Source organism: Copidosoma floridanum, unplaced genomic scaffold (genome assembly GCF_036245765.1).
Source record: "Copidosoma floridanum isolate Cflo_tuat_1 unplaced genomic scaffold, Cflo_Japanese_pri ptg000012l, whole genome shotgun sequence".
Classification (NCBI taxonomy): Eukaryota; Metazoa; Arthropoda; class Insecta; order Hymenoptera; family Encyrtidae; genus Copidosoma; species Copidosoma floridanum.
In genome coordinates, this window is record NW_028321889.1 from 7,477,216 (window position 1) to 7,495,842 (window position 18,627).

Sequence of the window (18,627 nt, forward strand, 5' to 3'; positions counted from 1 at the left end):
TTTTCAAACGACGAGTACAATAAGATCCAAAAGCGGAACAAATGATTAAGAGCCGTAGCATCCCTCTCATCTACATCGAGCTCTCTCTTTCTACTTTTTGAGTATCACAAGCACATAAAAGGGAGGGAGGGAGAGCTTGCGTTAAGAGCCGATTCAATATCAAACGAGGATACCCTCATGCTTGTACATAATATTATATTTAAGTATCGCACGGATTCAGCGAGCGAATATCCGACGATGGCCGAGAGAAGGGTGGGGGAGCTCCTGTAAACGGTGAAACCGGGTGCCGCCCCCCGATTATAATACCTCACTCTCCGTTTCTCCTCGGGGCTCGCCATGGAAAACCAGCCGTGAAATCCAAAAGGGGGAAAGAGCAGGAAGGAAGCGTCGGTGACGGCTCGCAGCTAGACGACTTTGTGACGTGATTATGCTAACGAGTCATCCCTCCTCCTCCCCTTCGTTGCGGCGCTAGTGCGTTTGCACGCCAAGTACCTATATATGAATTATGGCAAGGTCTGCGGAACCATGGAGTCCTTTGCCTGCGAGAGAAACTCAATAGGGACAAACGGTGTACCTATACCTCAGCTGCATCGGTACCTACAACCAACTCGGGCTAATTGCGTTTAATTGTATATAGGTAATTCACGCCGGTAACTCTCTCGTACTTGCATTATTGCGGCAATCATTGGCATCCTCGTTCGAGTTATCACTTTTCGTTTTAGCGCCTACAATCAGGCGCGTCGGGAGCTTTGTCAGCCACGAGACATGTATTCCCCTTTCGGTTGAATCGTTACATTATTATTATTATTATTATTATGCCGGAGCTTGAGTACCGCACGAAGAATCGTCCCGTTCTCCATCCGCTCTAGGGAACGTCAAACCAAATGACAGCTCTTTCGTCTCGTTACTTTCTCCGTCGTTTCATATACAAGGGGGATTTCAATGGGGGGGCCAAATACATAATATACCGTCGAGCAAAGAGCCATTCTCTTCGCTGACGGTTTTCCCTTCGCGAGGGCTGGTAAACTCGGTTGTTTGGTGTTATAGCTTTTTATCATAAAATATCAACTATTTGTGTCGACAGATATGTACATATATATCCACGAGTTTAAGATTTTACTAATAAAAGTGGAGGTTGTTCAAAAAAAATTTTTACCATTTTGTTGATTAATAAATAAACAGTTTTTTTTAATTATTTCTTCATTAAAATTTGATTTAGACATTGGGATGCCCATTGATATAATACTGTAACGATTTTTTAGTAAGTAAATGTCTTTTACCGAAATTATTAAATTACAGTGACATCTAGCAAGCGTCGGGGCAATTTGGGAAGCAGATTTCTTCATTGCTTGATCATGATATCAGCAGCGATTTTTGTAAAAAAACTTACAGTCATTAAGAAGGTGATCAAAGATTTTAAAAAAAGAGTTTCAAATAGATGGTTCAGTTTTATGAGGTTTCACGTTTGGTTTGTGAATGTGATGATAATTGGGTAGTATTTTCACAAGATAGTCCAGCTGACCGATTTGAGGCTAAAATAAAAGACATTTTAAGAAGATACCCTTGTCTAAAGTGCGTTAAAAGTATGAAATTATTTTTAGATAGAATATCATAACTACTACTTACAAATGGCTTGTCATTCATTTCCCTCCTTTGACAATCACTGCCATAAATAATTGTATTTTCAGGTAGAACTTCTTGGTCAGATATGGTTACACTGGTCCCAATGATGCAACCATTTGTTATTTCCACTTCTTTGCCAACAAATGCTAAATTGCACATGCAAAATATGAAAGCAAGTATTAAACACCTTAATAATAATAATAATCTTTATTATACAACTTTTGAAAGTACCTTTGCTCTCTAGTATATTATTATCACCGACTTTTGATGCTTCGCAAGTGCTATCCACTTCAAATACATTGTAATTTCCAATAATTTGAACAGGTGTGACATTTTGATCCGACGATATCCTAAATCAAGTGAATCCAATGAGTAAAAGTTAAAATATTCTCGATTGAAAGCCAAGGAGTACCTGTTAATTATAGTTGCCATCTCTTCAACTATGTTCCCTTCGCCAATAATAATTGGACCAGCTTCAGCAATAATATTTGCTCTGGGATGAACTACTGTTCTGGGACCAATTGTTATGTCTCCCTTTAGAATAGCCTCTTCGCATACCACAGAACCCATTCCAATCTTGAGACTAAAGCGAAAGAAATGACAAAAGTTTAAATAATCCGTTGTCTTCGACAAGAGACCTAACCAAATAAAATACATTTTTATTGGGACTACGTTTACGCAAGTGAAACCGTGACTTAAAAAATGCAGAGTGATCTAATCAACTTAAAATCAAAATGATCATTACTTGGCTCGTCGACTAGATGAAGACATAACAAGCAACAATTTCTTACAACCGAATTCAAATGTTTACAAGACAACAGTGTCTGAGATATATGTCAAGACAGTTGTCAACAATCACACTGCTCTAGCAGACGATACGCGTGGAAGGCGGCCATCTTTCTAGCATATATATATAACTGTGGAGACCGGGAAAATTTAAATTTAAAATAACTTTTGCTTCGTAACGAGTACAGTGATTTTGCATAACAACTGCGAGTAAAATCTCGTTAAACGTTGCTTACAATTCCAATACCCGATAAAATGTGAATATTGATTTTAAAAAATTTCGTACGTTCTGACACTTGTGCCTGTATACTATATAAAAATAAAAAAAAAGAATTCTTCAGTAAAATGAGACTTGGTAGTTCGAGCGATTAAAATTATTTCAAAAATCATGTAGATTTCATACGGAATCTGTATCAAATACATTTGAATCTTTTCTGTTTGAGGGTAAGTTATAATGCATACGTATCGTAGAGATAGTTTCTGTTTTTCCGTATTTTTGAAATTGGCAAATTTATTTTAACAACTCGTATGAATACAAACATGTTAAAGACAGTAAAAATTTTGCAAATTTTGTACGCGAATGGTATAAGGTTTTAAGAAAGAAAATTTCAATGTCTTTATCTTCGACAATTCATTTATTGTTATTTGAGAAAAAAAAAAATGATTACATCAAAAGCATAATGAATATTTTCTTGGTAATTTTTGTACCAAAGTGATGGATGAATAGAAACTCTTATCAAAAAAGCAATTATTATCTCGTATCGTGGAGGTATGATTATTATTTTTACTTTCTTCTAACAAAAATATAGTGAAATTACTTTCCACACGCTGTCGGTTACATCGTACACGTGCTATACATATAAATTTTGATGTTATCCCAAAGACCCAGCACAAAAGCGACGTGATTCAAATCACATGATTTCATCAGCTTCTGCAGTTATATTATGGTACATTCAGTGACTCGAGCAACGAGTCGTTCAAGATGAGGCATGAAAAAAAAAGAGGCAGCAAGATGTGTAACACCTCTAATCGCATTGGTGCACGAACAAAAATGTACGAGCTATGAAATTCCGAAGAATTTCAGCGCAAACAGTGACATCCCTATTAAGTAAAAGTCACGTCGATGGATGCAAGCAAAGCGAGTTGTTGGCTTCGATGCACGTTACCGGACGCGGCTGAAAAACACTGGCAAAGGCTGCGCCCAAGCCGCGGGTGGTGTGAGCAGGGGATCCATTGACGTCTTCGGGATATATTATATATCGGGCACGTGCCACTTTCTCGCTCGTTTCGCGCGACAATGGCACCGCCGTTTAACACGTCCTTATGAAACACGCGCCTTGCCTCATTTACGCCGGAATTTTCTCGGGCTTTGTCGGCCACGCCGATTGTTCCCATCATCGTAGACCAATAGGTCGGCACGGTATACAATATATATACTTATAGTCCACGCAAGTGCGAAAGACGGACTCGTTGAAAAACATCTCGCCATTGATGCGGCTTTTTTTTTTTTTCGTTTTGTTTCCTCCATATTGCAATCAACGCGTGACACAAATGCAGTACTCGGTGCGTTGGAAACAAAAATAATTTCGACTTGGAGTATAGGTGTACTAATCATGCAAACACTTGCTCGTGGGTTTTTTTACTCGTCGAAAAAAAAAAAAAAAAAAAAAAATGTGGACCAAGCAAACAGAGGATCAGCGTAAATTTCGAAAGAACAGGAAAAGCACCGTCGCGGATGATAGTTGTGCGGTAAAAAAAAAAACGAAAACAGTTTGCAACCTTTTACGCGTGTATGTTACACCTATATATTGGTACATACGTGTATCGAGGCGAGATAACAAGAAACAATTGCGATGAGATAACGGGCCGTGTGTACATATACTTTTTCCAAATTCCTCGTCGAAAAGTCGCTTTGGTGTTTGTACGCATATATATATATATACATCTTGCGCGTGTGTCGTTTCGTCAAAAAGATTCCACTCGCGCTAATAAACTTGGGTTAGTATATTGCCACTTGCGAGATAAGAAAAAAAAAAAAAAAAAAAGCTCATTGAAATTGAAAAGACATTAGGGTATACAAGCGAAATGCGAGTAATAAAAAGAACAAAGAGCGACGAGGATCAGATGGTTGGAAACGATTCGAGCGCGAAAGAGGATAATTTATCGCGCCGGTCGCGATAATTGAGGCAAATTATATTTATGACTCTTTGGCCGCGAAGCCATCTTTTTCGTGCTCATACGCGCGCGGCTTATCAACAACAACGTTAATGGTCTCCCTGTATTTGCTGTCTCGCGCACGACAAAGGCGAAAAAAAAAAACCGCCGTGATTCCTCGCGAGTGCGCGTAACTTTGGAAAATATATGTATATATTTTTAAAATTTTATTTTTGTTCTAAGGCTAAAAATACACGACGCGCTTTATCGCGTCCATAGTACCAACCGCCTTCGATTTTCGAACGTCGCATGAGCCCACACCTGTTCGATCGGACCGATACACTTATGTAAAATATTGTCTCACTCAACATTTCCAATGAATTTACATTTGCCGTGCATGCGTATAGGTTTTGCACACGCGCTCCAAGAGGCAAACAACAAACAAAACGAACAAAAAAAAAAAAAAGAAGAAAAAAAAAAATCGCCACGCAGTATGCGAGTAATATCCAACGCGCGGGAGAACGAGAAAATAAGCCCAAGAAAGCAATAGAAACAGTGAAGCAGCGAGCGTAAAACTGAAGGTAAGTGTGCTGGGGGAGCCTTTACGAGTTTTCCACGGCTTATACGTATACACGCCAGACCAAAAGCTCCAAGTGTAACTACACGCAGTGCAGTCTAATTACTCATACAACCCTTTTACTCATTTGCCAATTCTTGTATACGCACGAAAATAACCAACCACACAAGCGCAACAAAAAAAAAAAATAATAATAATAATAATAATGTCACATGACGTATTCGTAATGTACAATGGAAAAAATGTTAATCTTACAGATGAAAACTAGACTTTTCGTTCGCAACGCAAGAGCTTTCCCTTTCGTTTGTCTTTCGCTCATTGCGATAGCGGTGGCTTGTAAAAACCGCGAGATGCGGGCATTCTGTGAATAAATATAAACGTATATCATGTCGCTGCTAAGCGCAATATCGATTTGTTATGTATTTCAAACGCATTTTCTTGGCAACTGTGACGTGGACGTAGTAGTGGGTATAGCACAGCTAATGAAAAGTGAAGCGAAGGAAGGACCGTTGAGTCAAACGACGTCCACAAAGAGAGCAAGTCCATGACAGTGTTGCCAATCACCATACTGTCGATGGAAAGCTCTCTTTATAGCGTCCGCTTTTATCTTCGTTTCTCGATTTTTCTTCTCCGGTGATTCTTCATTGTTGCATACAGCTGCTGTTGTTCCATTGTCGTTGAATATTCATTGCTGCAGCTGAAACTGCACCGCGTAGACGAGGAGTACCTGTAGCTTCAAGAGAAACGGTAAGTCAGTCATTTCGTACTCGTGAAATCAATAAAACCCATCCGTATACATTTTAGCCAGTACCTACAACTTTTTTTTTTTTTTTAATCAGAAATGCAAACATCACAAGAGGAAAAAAGGATGATATTTTGAGAAAAAAAAGAAAATGATATCGATCGATTATAGGGAATTTCAGTTGGGAGGATTTGGTAAAGCGAGCAGCATCCCAGCTGGAAAAATGCAAATAGAAATATCTTTTTTCCTTGGTAGATCACGGGGCATGGATTCGCAGTGCGAAGTGCGAAAAGAAAAAAAGAAAAAAAAATGAAAAAACGAAAAAAAGAATCGGACGTACCGAGCCAGTGTGTATATGTATTATGGTAACCTGCACACACAGCACTAGTTATCGAAGCGGTGCGAGAGCATAGCGGCTCCTCTGGGCAGTTAGCGCTCGATATCGCGCGCATTAGACTCTCCTCGAGGAATCGTTAACACAATATCGTCCGGCTGCTCTCGCCAATACGTATCTATACATTATATTATGTACATCCCTGCTCCGCGAAGGGGACTCGGGAAGCGAGACCATATAAATAAGTAATGTCATTGCTCGGCGCTACACAATAGCTGAATATTTACATTATGGGAAACAAAAAGATTTTCGTAGTTTAACTGTACGCGTGAAGCGAAAAGGGTCGGGTGCGGGTGGAAAAACCAAATCGTGGATGGCACATTCGTTACGATCATCCGCGAGCAAGTGCAAGGAAAAAAAAAAAAAAAAAAATCAAGTATCCTTCGCCACGGATTTTTAAATTCGTAACTGCGCAACGTCCTATTATCGGGCGGTCCCTAAAATTTAAACAAACATGCCGCGAAGAGGACGGCGGTAGCCAAGACCCTCTCGCGTACACGCACTACTTGCTCGGATAGGTACTCATTACTTGTTTGCCCAGTTGATTTTTCCACACCTGTAGGCACACATGCGCGAAACGAGTAACCATCCGCTCGAGCGTCGACCTGTTGCGATTTTATTATTTTTTTTTTTTGCTTCCGTGGCATTCTTGTCTTCTTCTTCTTTTTTTTATTTTTTTTTTTTTGAAAAAACACGGCTGTATTTTAATATTATTAGATTTACACGGCCCATATGTATATTATGTTCGAATCGCGACCCGCATACATTGGGTGACAACGAAAGCTTCAACCATCGGCGAGTCGAGAGAATAAGTATCTGAGAAGCTACTACTTTTTACTATTTCACGAAAAAAGGATTTTCAAAGAAAATAATCATTTCGTACCTATGGGCGCAAAGTGCGCCAACTTCGTTCCACACCCTCGGTATAGAAAAAACAATTTGTTACGTCACTGAACTTTATTTCAAAATCGGTTTTTTTTCTTCGCGAGTGCTACGTGATACATTTTTTCGTCCAAGATCCCCCCTCCCCCTTGTCGAATGGCTAAAACGGATATAAGCACTAACGGGTATATTTGATAAAATGCTATCCGTGGTAGCGTGAAAGTTAAATAAAAATTTGCATCGTCTCGTACTTGAACGAGTCACGGAAAATGTGGCTGTTAAAAAAAAAGGGCAGAGCATCGTTTACGCGTATACGCGTACACTTGTGATAAATCGCTATCGTCAACTCTCACCTACATAATATGTATAAATAGTTACGTGTATATGTATGTACACACATATGGCGCAAGAAACTTGCGTGCGCTCATTCGGCTGTGTATTACATGTAATGTTGTAATGTCGAGCACGTTGAGCGCGGCTGTTCCAAAAACTCGGCTGTAATCGCAACCGTAGGTGCGTGTATGTGCCTCCGATGCGGCGACCACTTGTTTCCACAGTCACCTGATAAGTCGATTAAACATTAGAGGGAATAAAAAAAAAGAAGAATATGGGGGAGGGAAGAGCAAACAGAGAGGTGAATTAATCTCGTTGGGTAGTGAAACGGTTGTCGTACTTGAACCGACCATGACTTTTTTTTTTTTTTTTTTTTTTTTTTTTTTTAACTAATTTCACAGTCGCGATGATGAAAGAAGAAAAAAAAAAAAAAAAAAGAGAAACGCACGAGCGATTGGAGTCGCAAGCAAAGGTAAATCGGTACCGGAAAAGTCGTTAAAAAAAAAAAAAAAAAAAAAAAAACGTGAGCTCATCCCGTCGGAGGCGATAACGAATTTCGTGGCGAGTACAACGCAAAATCCATTTGTCGAATTTAACGTCGCTCGGAGGTAAAAATTAGTTTTACGATGTATTTTACTCGATAAACCGTACAAACAGTGTACGTGCGAGGGCGATACCGGCTGATACCATTGGCACACACTGCGGCGCTGATACGATTTTATCGCCCGACATTAATGAGCGAAACGGTCCCTGAAGTGCACTCGCGATGATAAGCGCACAAAAAGAAATTCTTGGGAAACTTTTTAGTTTCCCTCTTTCTCTCTCTTTTACACCATACAATACATATATGGCTCGAAAACCGTTTTACCGATAGCTCGATCGAGTAGCACTTTTCAACAAATTCGGTGTCAATGATACTACGTGCGCATCATCGGCGTCAAAGGAAAAGGAGCAAACAACGATCGAGTGCGCGTTACGCAATCATCTCCCAGTTGGTATACAGTATACACGTATATAAGAAGGAGGAATAAGATGAGCTACTTTTGCACCTGCAAATCGGCATCTCTTGGGCCACTTGTGCTCCCAAGTAGGTACGTGTCATACACCAATAGCACGTATATGTGTAGCTTATACAACGTTTGCCATACCTATATACTTTTTCCGCCAATCGACGCCTCGTCCCGATGATTACAAGCGTATTACGTGTTATTTGCACATATGTGGTAACGAAGGAAACTCGCGATTACAACGAAAAGTCGGACTTTTTACGCAGTTTCGGGACTTCCGAGCTAATGAAATTATGATTACTTTTAAGCTCCAACGTTTGGGTCACGCCTTCAACCGTACACGACAAGTTCTACTCTTTTTTTTTTTTTTTTTTTTTTTTTTTTTTCAATCAAAATCGAATTCAAAGTGTATACATACGTACACGTATACCTACAGCGCAACGGCACTCGAAGAAGAAAAGTTCCACGTAGCACCGACCACTAAGACGGTGGTAAACCGGGGGATGGTCGAAAATCGACGCATCACTCGTAAATGCGAAAAAGAGCACGTGTAGATATGCACAGAGTAAAAGCACGGCTTCTCCCCCCATGTACGAGTCGAGCTTATATTACAAGTACATATACTTGGTTACTCACCCCATGGCGATGCGAAAGTGCGGCAGCTCGCACCTCTTGGCGTGGAAGCGGAGCTCCCCTATATGCGGTCCCACCTTCGAGCTTGGAATGAGGTCCGGACCCCGCGGAGCTCCGCGGGAAAGGGCAGCCTAGAGAGAAGCGGGGGGGGGGGATCTAAGAAAAAAAAAAAAAAAAAAAAAGAGAGGAGGAAGAAAAAAACGGAAAAGGAGAGTCGTCGCAGGTAAGTACGGAGGAGTACAATAGGTATAGAGAGCAGAGTCCACGAGAAGGCGGCAGGTGGGGGCGAGGAACGGCGGAGGCGCGAGTACATAGTGACGTGGACGGGGCCTCGGTGTCGGCTCATATACCTGCGCGACACGTGACGTCACGCCCGGCGCGCTCTCATATTTTTCTTTTTTTTTTTTCCTCTCTTATCAGGAGCATAACTATACTTACGACACTATACCGCTGTGTGTTATACACCTACACACACACACACACATGGGCGGGCAGGTATACAACATCAGCGCCACGGCACGTATATAGCATGTATACCGTGCAGGTATAACCAATATTGTACTCAACTGCCACCTGTTTGATCGTACCAACTTATTGCGATCGAGAATTCGTGCAGATGACGGTGGCACCCGCAAACACCAAAGACGAAAACCCCCGAGAAGTCCATTTTCACTCCCACGATCGCACGATGTAGTTTTCGTCGGCACCGATCAACCGGGACATTATTTCTATACCGATGTTACATACGGACAGCCGACTAGTGGCGCGTTTTTTCCTGCCGCGACTCATCCTATTGCTCTTTAGCGTAGCGCAATTGCAAGTGTATACATGCACACTTGCTTGTAAATAGGAGAGTAGGTGGTGCAGATAAACTATAACCAAGCGATGTGCATGTATCCATGCTGTATCGGTTATAGTTACTATGGTATTTTTTTAAACGATAAGAATACTTACCCAAGGTACATTTTAAAGAGCGCCTTTTCTCATTGTCGCGTCTTACAGTTTCATACGTATGTATACCGTTTAGCTTGAGCGAGGATACGTAGTCTCGAGGGTATACCTTTGCATATCATGTGGCGATGAAATTAAAAATATTCCCTATAGTATACAATATGTACCCTTTTGTCCTCGTGCGTCGACCCCGTTTTTAGGCCAAAAGAATTGAATTCTTCAAAAACGCATTCGTTCAGGCATCACGGGTTATATATGTATACCTTATATTACACCACTGCACATTGTCATGTTAAATATAGCCGTATATACTTAGGGTTGAGCTGTATACATTATAGTATGTATATACCCATAGATAATGGTAATGCGATGAACCAAGTTATTGGTAATTATGTATGAAATGCGAGAGTTTCAAAAAGTGTGAACGAACTATACAGCTATATATACATGTGACTCATTGCCGAGAAACCGAACTTGAAATTGTTTTTCAATGTAATCCAATAATAATTGTCTATCCTGTTGCGCGTTACGTATGCGGCACTTTTGGCAATCAGGGGACGACAGTTATCGCCCGTCTCGTTCCGAAGATGTGGTGATGACGTGACGGTTATTCCTTGCTGTTCCGAGTCAACCGACCGCAGCTTCGTTTACTTATTAGGTAACAGGTAGTTGGGCGACGAGTGGATATTGTTGCGCATCTCTTGTTTTTTCTCTGTCGAATAATATTGTGTAAGTTATAATGTATTTTGCGCCCGGGGAGCCATGGTAAATAATATTTTGGGCCTCCTTTACTACGCACTTTTGAAAAATAGTAGCGGGAAGTAAAGGTAATGGTGGGCACTTTTTGTTGGTGTGTCAATAACTTGGTTGCCAGCTGTCTCCACTGTATACGTTCGTCGTAACTGCTATGTAAGTGCCATTGAACATGGGGATTTTCGTAACCATTGGAGCGCGAGATAACGAGATAAATGTTAAAAAAAAAAAAAAAAAAACTAAATACTAAACCAGAACTTAACTAAAAAAGATAATGGTTTCCCAATGGAATGTCATTTCGGGGAGCCGCGGGAGACGTGTATTGTTCGGCTTCTTATCTGGAGCTGTCGTTTTAACAGCACCTGTGTTACCCAATCACCCGGGCCGCGTGTACGTGCCCAGAAACACTCTCTGCTTCGCAGGGACGCACCATTTTTTTTTTTTTTTTTTTTTTTCTCGTAATCTCATCACAACCGCGAGAGGCTTGCGCTTCATACAACTGTAACAAGCAGGTGATATGTAACGTCTTTCGCAACAGCGCGAGCATAGGTGTACACACCGATAGTTTGTTGTACGCGTGTACCATGTATAGCTGGTTGGGATCTTGGAAGGATGAATTTACAGCCCCGCACTTGCGTTGAAAAAAAAAAAAAAAATGAAAGATGAGAGAGAAGGAAAGCATGTACACAAATGCTCGTGAATGTATATATGCATGATATGCGCAGGGTTAACGTGTAAGCAAGTACGTGCATACATGTATTTGTGCGCAAACGAAGGGAGCACAGAGTTACCAGAGCAAACATCAAGCGCCGCCGATCCGACCGGAGAGTTACACGTAATATGTGTATAAAGTAAAATTAGCTCGTCGCGCCCGAGATGTGGGTTGCATGCACCTTCTTATCTGTGGCACGGCGCACTTTGACTTTATACCGCGAGGAACCGTATCATCAGCTTGAAGATGCCCTGTATCAGGTGGGCCTTGTTGTAACACACATGTATACCCTATACACTTGTTGCTTCACGTATACATGCACTTCCGAGTGATGGTCTATGGTTCATTGGCGCCTCTGCCAGTCCTCCTGTGTATATGCATTGGTATACTCACCAGCTCCGAGTGCCACGCGTTTGTTTGCACTGTGCTCTGTCTCCCGCTTCTTTTACCCACGAGTTGATATTTACCGATACATACCCACCAACTTTCGTTGGGGCTTCATTAGTTCGTTTTTCGTTTATTTTCGTAAAAACTAGTACATTCGCGTGGAAATAAAATCCCCTTGGAAAAACGTATCCTGGCTCGGCTCGTCAAACGGTCACGCTGGAATGACACCCCATGGTCGGCACTTTCCTCCTGCAAGTGGCATATGTCAATCGAGGGCCGTTTGCTTTTTATCCGGTCTCACCTGTACGCATCCTTCAAGATTTTCCTCGTCTGGTCGAGCGTTTTCCGGAACACCGCGAGGTCCGAGCTCTTCTCCTTCCGCAGAGTCGCGAGCCGCGTCTTCAAAGCGAGGCACTCCTCCTCGAGCAGCTCGAGCCTCAGCCGCGCCTCCTCCGGATCGTTGGACTCGTCGATCGTAACGACTTTTGCCCTCGACCGGTAGGTGCCAGTGTTCACCCTTGGCTGGCCCACGCGCTCCAGCTCCACCTTCTGCAGCCTCGACTCGAGCTTGGCCGCCCGACCCCGCTCCCTCTTCAACGACTCCTAACGCGCGTGACCCTTTGTTTTTTTAATAACAAGTCGCGCGGAAATTTGTATATTTATAAAGGCACGTACCGTCAACTGTTCGTGGTCGTATCTCTCCTTGTCCAGTCGGCGATTCAGTACAGTTATCAGCTCCAAGAGCCGGTCCTTTTCGGCCTCGGCGGCCATCCCGATGGCGATGCACTCGTTGGCGTCCCTCACGCTGCTCCTCGGAGAGTCGTCAGGTAGAGTGCTCGGCGTGCCGGGGATGTTCAGCCGGTCCACGATGATCTCGTTCCTGCACCTTTGGAGGGACCATTTGCTCGCTCGTTCGTTCAAAGGGTTGGGAGGCGTCGTATAATGTACGCGTCAAACCTCAGCAGTTCGATTTCCCGCTCCCTCTCGTCGATTTGCCGCTTGAAGTTTTTCGCGTGCATCCCCATGGCCTCGATTTCGCTTCTCAAAAGTACCATTTCTCGCTCGAGTTTGTCGCTATGCCGTCTCATCTCCGTCTCCCTGTCCTGAGACTTCGCCTCGGTTGACTTTAGTTGTTCCTGTCCACATTGTGCACCCAATCGTGTCAATTATTTCCGATGGCCATAATATGGGAGCCTCGTGAATTTCTTTACCCTCGTTGTGTCGAGTATTTTCTTACAATTATAAAAAAATACTCCATACAAATGTGTGTGAATCGAAAGGAATGGGGTGGTGTGTGTGAGTCATTACGTTCAAGGCATCGATGATTTGTTTGTCATTGGTGGTCTTTTCGTTCAAGAGGGCGATGGTCCTTTTCGATCGGTTCGCTTCGTTTTCCAATACGGCGATCCTAGCCTTGGCAGCCTCGAGTTTCCTTTTCGTGCTTTCGAGGCTGCTTTCGGTCCTTTTCAGGTCTTGGCTCAAATTTTCCATCTGTTGCCTTCTCTCTTTGTCGAAGATTCGGGCGCTCGAAGAGCTTCTCCGATCTGACACGGGTAGAGTTGCGGTTAATTTATTTATTTATTTTTTTTTTTTTTTTTAGTATCGAGGAAAATCAAGTTGTGACCTAGGGACTTCCTTCCGAGGCTGTCGCTTTCGGAGATCTTCAGCTGGAGTTCCGATACTTTTTGCTGCAACTGATGAATCTGCTCCGCCCTGCCGCGCCATCCCTGCCGGCTCGACAACTCTGACGCTGTCACGTTTTCTCCGACTTCGCTGCACAACAACTTTTTATTTATTCGCTTGAGCGGCGTTTTTCACTCAATTACCCAACATCGGACAATCCAGTGCTATATACCTTTTGTGCTCTGTTCAACTCCTGCTTCAATGACGTGTACGCGTTCTTGGATTCGTAGAGTTTGCTCGTTACTTGCTGAAGTTTTTCGCTCAGATTTTTTATTTGCTCGTCTTTTTCCGACGCATTGTCTGGAATTAACGATTTTTTTGTTTTTTTTTTTTTGTTTCATCGATGGTTAAACATATAAAAGTAGAAGTTATGCTGTATTTTAAACTCACCACAAGAAGTTGAAGCGTCCACTTGTACAACGATCTCACTTTTTCTGCCAAAGTCGTTTTCACAGTTTTCTCTGTACAAATTCTGTTGTAAAATAGATAATATTTATTTAGTAAAACCACAAAGTCCCGAGAACAACGATATTATCATGAAATACTCATTCACCCCTATTTCTTCCAGGGGTTCGTCTTTTTTGTCGTCATCGTCATTACTGCGGTGGCGGCGCTTCTTTGACTTTTTCACCTTTCTCACTACCTCCATAGCGTTCAATGTGTGTATTTCGTGTACTCAAAATTTCTTTTTAAAATATTACTAGTCACATTGTTTTTTTTTTTTTTTTTTTCTTCTCTTTTGTTTGGTTAGAATTTTAATTGTTATCAGTAAAAAAATATCGTTTGCAAAAAATGATTGAAAAATAACTGACTTTTTTCGTTTGCATGAATAATTGGCATTTGAAGATTTGTATTATTATTTAACGAGCAACAGTTTACACCCTGTTTTTCCAATCTCTAGGTTATTAATGAAAATTGTATCCTATGGGTGTATGTACAATACTTACATATCCCGCATGTAAACATGCGTCATGCCATTTTGTTAATGAATATATGTATCTACAATATATACATAAATACGTATGCATATATATACACATCCAAAAAAAACAAGCTTAGGGGTAAACTCAGTGGTCAGTGTGTTAGCAACTTAAAAAAAAAAAAGATGGATCTTTTTTCTAGAAAATATAAACGACGCTAGCAGTTTCAGAGCATATTATTATCAGAATTTCCCGTTAATTACTATTTACTTGACATTAGGGAAAAATTATTAATAGGTGAAATCGCAAAAATATTTATTTATTTAGAAAAAAAAGAAAAAAAAAAGGGTTTAAGGAGAAGAAAACAAAGTGTAAATTTGAAAATTAAAGAAGTAAAAAAAGATGGATAAACGAGATATTAAAGAATTCACCGGAATCCAGGTTTTATATAAAAAAGTCGAATACCTAAGATTACTCGATCAATTAAGTAAAAACTAATTGTTGTTTAAAGTAAACTAAAATTTTTCTCTTACAAACAAAATAATACGAGCCAAGCAAAAGCCTGCATGATTATGTTAAAGGGTAAACTTTTAAGAAAATTCATGATTTTTGAAATTAATTTCTTGATCTGTAAAAATAGTTTTAAACTTCAATTCAAATAAATACATTAAATAACCCTTTAAAAGTTCTACTACCACATATATTACACTGCTTCTAGATACAAAGATATAACTATATACACAAGCATGTGAATATGAGACGTCAAAGTCGAAGTGAGCGCTGCTCTACACTTGTATACAATACGATGCTGCTCCTTCTCGACCGCCCCTGTGGCCTAATGGATAAGGCATCGGTCTCCTAAACCGGGGATTGTGGGTTCGAGTCCCACCAGGGGTACATCCTTTTTTTATTTTTGCTGCGCAATACTTGTTAAATGTGTCTCGTTAATTTTAAAGAATTCACCAACAAATGTTAATCAACTTTCAATTTGATGACAAGAAATGTTGGAAAATAATAACAAACACTGTATTCTAAGTAACCCTTTGAAGTTTATTTTATAATATACCTACGTACAAAATATGTTTGATTCATTCCAGGGTGGTGTACACCTAAGAGCATATTTACAATTTTTTGATTACATTAAAAAATTGTATGATGTTTGCATACAAAAATTTATGCTGTTGCACAAAAATTATCACACATTATTAAAAATGCAGATACTTTTTAATATGTTCAAACAAGATTTATCTGTTCTCAAACTATAAATGTAACATATTGCGACTCTTTTAAAAATACATTTTTATAATTAATCAGTCACTTGAAAAAATCTAGAAATCAGTATTGCCTGTGGAGATCTCAGTATCAATGAAATTTTCATTGTGCATAAAGAAATAAAAACTCACGAAAAAAGAAAAATTTTCCGTATTATAGCATCTATGGTAAACAGTAAAAAAAATGCCAGCATGTAATAAAAAACCTAGATCAAGTAAAACGGCATCAAGGTAATGTACACGATGATAAAATATGGTACGATATTTTTATATTAGTTTTGAGCAACTTTGTTCGCATTTGCACTCGACGAGTTCTGCTTTTTATAAAAAGGTTTGGGTTTCTTGCTTCCCGCCAACATTCCAGCCTTTCGCATGGCATGTAACTTTTTATTTTTATGAACAAGTTCTGGTTTCTTGCCAACCTTTTTTGACCCAGGTAATGAATACTCAACGTTTATCATTCTACCCTTGATAAAGGTTCCATGAAGTGAAAGGGCTTTCTATAATCGAAAAATACTCACATTTTTGTAAAACTGATAATAATGGTTTTCATTTTTTAACTTCATAATACGCAGTTTAATTTACCTCATAATCCATAGTATTTTCAACTTCAACGTATGCAAAGCCACGTGGCGTATTAGTGTTAGGTAGCAAAGGGATCCTGACATCTTTGACCATGTCAACTTTGGTCAGGAAATGTTTTTTTATATCAACAGTTGTAGTACTGTAATGATTACCAAATTATATTTACTTGCATACGTCAATTTAAGTCATCAATTTTATGTAACATACTCACTCGTAAGTTAAGTTTCCAACAAACAGTACATATCGTCGCTTTTTAGGAGATTCTTCATTTCTATTTTCATTCTGTTTTTTAACTTGAGGAGTAGTGTCGTCACATACATTTGTTTTGTCAACTTTTTTAAAATTGTCATCTTTTTTCTTTCCTCTAATTTCATCTACTTTGTCATTTTCATTCGGAATTTCATTTTCATCGTCGCTAATCTCACCATCTTCTTTTTCATCTTTTTCTTCATCATTTTCTATTCCATTGGCAGGAACGACTTTTTTTAATTGATTAGATTTTTTTGAAGAAATATTTATCTTACCTTGATTATTATTTTTTTTCGATTTTTTGTTTTTTGATTCAACAACTTTTACGTCTTTATCATTAGTATCATTGTTGCTGCTAATAGCAGATTCACTGAGTACTGAGTGATCTTCATTATCTAAAAATAACAAAAAATTAATAATGGAATAATTAATTTTCAGAAGATTGTGTTCAACATTTTTTAAATGTACCTTTTTCAATCTTGGTTTGTTTCTTTTTTATTGCCTTATCTTTTTTCAACTTTTTATTATTACTCTTGGGAATAGATTCCTCTAAAACATCAGACTTCCGCTTTTCAGGCTCTTTTTTATCAGCTGTGCCTTCTGCTACGCTGAGTTTTTTCTTAAGAACTCGCAATTTTCTCAAAGCTGTTTTGGATAACTTTTCACGATTTTGGAAATCGGCAATTTTTGCTTTCATTTCATCGACCGATAATTTATTATATGAACTGAACTGGCCTTGTTCTGCTCGGATCAATTTTCTTTTTTTTAGACGTTCATCTCTTTTATCATCAAATCGACTTTTTCTTTTTGTACTTATGACTTTATCTTTTTTAACTTTTGTTCCTTGGTCTGATTTTTCTAGTACTACACTTTCTTCCTCCTGTTTAGATGTCTTCTTATGTTTTCTCTTCTTAGACTTGGTGGGTGAGTCAAGTGTATCTAAATTGTTCTTCTGTCTTGGTTTCCCAGTCGACTCTTGTACATCAGATCGATCGTTTGAAGGTTCTTCAGAATCCTTAGACTACATTGAAAAAAAAAAAAAAAAAAGCTACATGAAATTTCTCATTTTACTGGGATAAAAAAAATTAAGATTATACCTTTTGAATGTTCTTATTCTTCTTTGACTTCTTTTCCACAGATATTTCCTCATTTTCAACATTTTTGAGTTGTTCCTTTTTGGATTCTGAATGACTTGCCTGATGCTTCCTTTTTCGTGATATTTCTTTGGATTCATGATTGTCAGATATTTTACTTAGCTTTTCTTTTTTCTTTAGCTTTTGTAATACTTGCAGAAGCTGTTTCCTATCCTCTAAGGTTCCAGAAAGCAAGTCTTCATTTACATTCAGCGTCTTCAATTTTTTTAACGACTTTTTTTTAGAAAGCTTTTTAACACCGTCCTTTTCATGTTTTATTTTCAAAATTGGCTTATCAGAATTAAGTTTTGACTTCTTCTTTTTAGGAGACACGTCTTCCTTTACTTTATTTTTCTTAGGAGAAACTTTCACGTGCTCATCATCATTTAATACACGTTTTACGTGTTTCTTGGCCATCTAAAAATATTGTAACTGAATAGCTGATGTTGTGAGAAAAATTAATTGATTTTACTGCTAAAGAATATTTTGATGTAAACAAATACAAATAATGTATGATTGGCTTTTAACAAGCACGAAAAGTGGGAGTTATTAATGTAAAATTGATAAAAATACCAAATTTTTACCTTAAAGCTGGATATTCACGTGTGTCCGGTAATGCGCACTATTTTTAGAGAATTTGTGGGTTAGGGTAGGGCATCACCGCATCAGCTGCATTTGTTGTTGTGTTGAAAAGTCGCAGAATGCAGCGGGTACTCTTCTTTACCAACCACCGGGACAATAACAACTGCAGCTGAACACAGACACCTTTTAATGTAACTTACCATGGGTAGTATATATAGGTGTACATTATAATTTTTGTAAACAAGTGTGACCGAACGTAGAATAATCAGT

The 18,627-nt window shown here is 39.4% G+C and overlaps 3 protein-coding genes and 1 non-coding gene across 9 annotated transcripts; 1 reads left to right on the forward strand and 3 right to left on the reverse strand.

Moving 5' to 3' along the window:
* Nucleotides 1–1,203: 1,203 nt before the first annotated feature.
* DCTN6-p27 (dynactin subunit 6) lies at nucleotides 1,204–9,264 on the reverse strand. Of its 2 annotated transcripts, none has more exons than XM_089590316.1 (5): nucleotides 9,135–9,264; nucleotides 2,036–2,206; nucleotides 1,855–1,973; nucleotides 1,627–1,769; nucleotides 1,204–1,532 (listed from the first exon to the last, which is right to left on the reverse strand). In XM_089590316.1, the coding sequence occupies exons 1-5, from the start codon at nucleotides 9,137–9,139 to the stop codon at nucleotides 1,431–1,433; spliced, it is 540 nt and encodes a 179-aa protein (XP_089446442.1). In that variant the 5' UTR covers nucleotides 9,140–9,264; the 3' UTR covers nucleotides 1,204–1,430. The 2 variants fall into 2 exon arrangements, with proteins under 2 accessions (XP_089446442.1, XP_014203255.2); XM_014347769.2 differs by lacking the exon at nucleotides 9,135–9,264 and adding an exon at nucleotides 2,369–2,458.
* Nucleotides 9,265–12,137: 2,873 nt separating this feature from the next.
* Nucleotides 12,138–14,266, reverse strand: LOC106647868 (uncharacterized). The gene is made up of 9 exons (XM_014364437.2): nucleotides 14,171–14,266; nucleotides 14,008–14,089; nucleotides 13,790–13,917; nucleotides 13,559–13,718; nucleotides 13,243–13,478; nucleotides 12,892–13,070; nucleotides 12,610–12,820; nucleotides 12,236–12,537; nucleotides 12,138–12,183 (listed from the first exon to the last, which is right to left on the reverse strand). Exons 1-9 carry the CDS (start codon nucleotides 14,264–14,266, stop codon nucleotides 12,138–12,140), a joined length of 1,440 nt encoding a protein of 479 aa, XP_014219923.2.
* A 1,095-nt stretch (nucleotides 14,267–15,361) lies between these two features.
* Nucleotides 15,362–15,434, forward strand: TRNAR-CCU (transfer RNA arginine (anticodon CCU)). The gene has a single exon. It is a non-coding gene; the product is annotated as a tRNA-Arg (tRNA).
* A 132-nt stretch (nucleotides 15,435–15,566) lies between these two features.
* LOC106647867 (uncharacterized) lies at nucleotides 15,567–18,417 on the reverse strand. Of its 5 annotated transcripts, none has more exons than XM_089590213.1 (7): nucleotides 18,360–18,417; nucleotides 17,740–18,192; nucleotides 17,111–17,663; nucleotides 16,918–17,037; nucleotides 16,605–16,851; nucleotides 16,394–16,532; nucleotides 15,567–16,308 (listed from the first exon to the last, which is right to left on the reverse strand). In XM_089590213.1, exons 2-7 carry the CDS (start codon nucleotides 18,190–18,192, stop codon nucleotides 16,081–16,083), a joined length of 1,740 nt encoding a protein of 579 aa, XP_089446339.1. In that variant the 5' UTR covers nucleotides 18,360–18,417; the 3' UTR covers nucleotides 15,567–16,080. The 5 variants fall into 5 exon arrangements, with proteins under 5 accessions (XP_089446339.1, XP_089446338.1, XP_014219922.2 ...); XM_089590212.1 differs by having other exon boundaries at nucleotides 16,605–16,872; XM_014364436.2 differs by having other exon boundaries at nucleotides 16,605–17,037.
* Nucleotides 18,418–18,627: the final 210 nt, after the last annotated feature.

Coding starts and splice junctions, on each gene's coding strand:
- DCTN6-p27 (XM_014347769.2), bottom strand. CDS start 2,394: ATGTCTTCATCTAGTCGACGAGCCAA. Junction 2,207..2,368: donor TCATCTAGTCGACGAGCCAA/GTAATGATCATT, acceptor CTTTCGCTTTAG/TCTCAAGATTGGAATGGGTT. Junction 1,533..1,626: donor AAATGAATGACAAGCCATTT/GTAAGTAGTAGT, acceptor CTTTTATTTTAG/CCTCAAATCGGTCAGCTGGA.
- LOC106647868 (XM_014364437.2), bottom strand. CDS start 14,266: ATGGAGGTAGTGAGAAAGGTGAAAAAGTCAAAGAAGCGCCGCCACCGC. Junction 14,090..14,170: donor AACCCCTGGAAGAAATAGGG/GTGAATGAGTAT, acceptor ATTTTACAACAG/AATTTGTACAGAGAAAACTG. Junction 13,918..14,007: donor GGACGCTTCAACTTCTTGTG/GTGAGTTTAAAA, acceptor CGTTAATTCCAG/ACAATGCGTCGGAAAAAGAC.
- LOC106647867 (XM_014364436.2), bottom strand. CDS start 18,192: ATGGCCAAGAAACACGTAAAACGTGTATTAAATGATGATGAGCACGTG. Junction 17,664..17,739: donor AGAATAAGAACATTCAAAAG/GTATAATCTTAA, acceptor TTTTCAATGTAG/TCTAAGGATTCTGAAGAACC. Junction 16,533..16,604: donor GTTGGAAACTTAACTTACGA/GTGAGTATGTTA, acceptor TAATCATTACAG/TACTACAACTGTTGATATAA.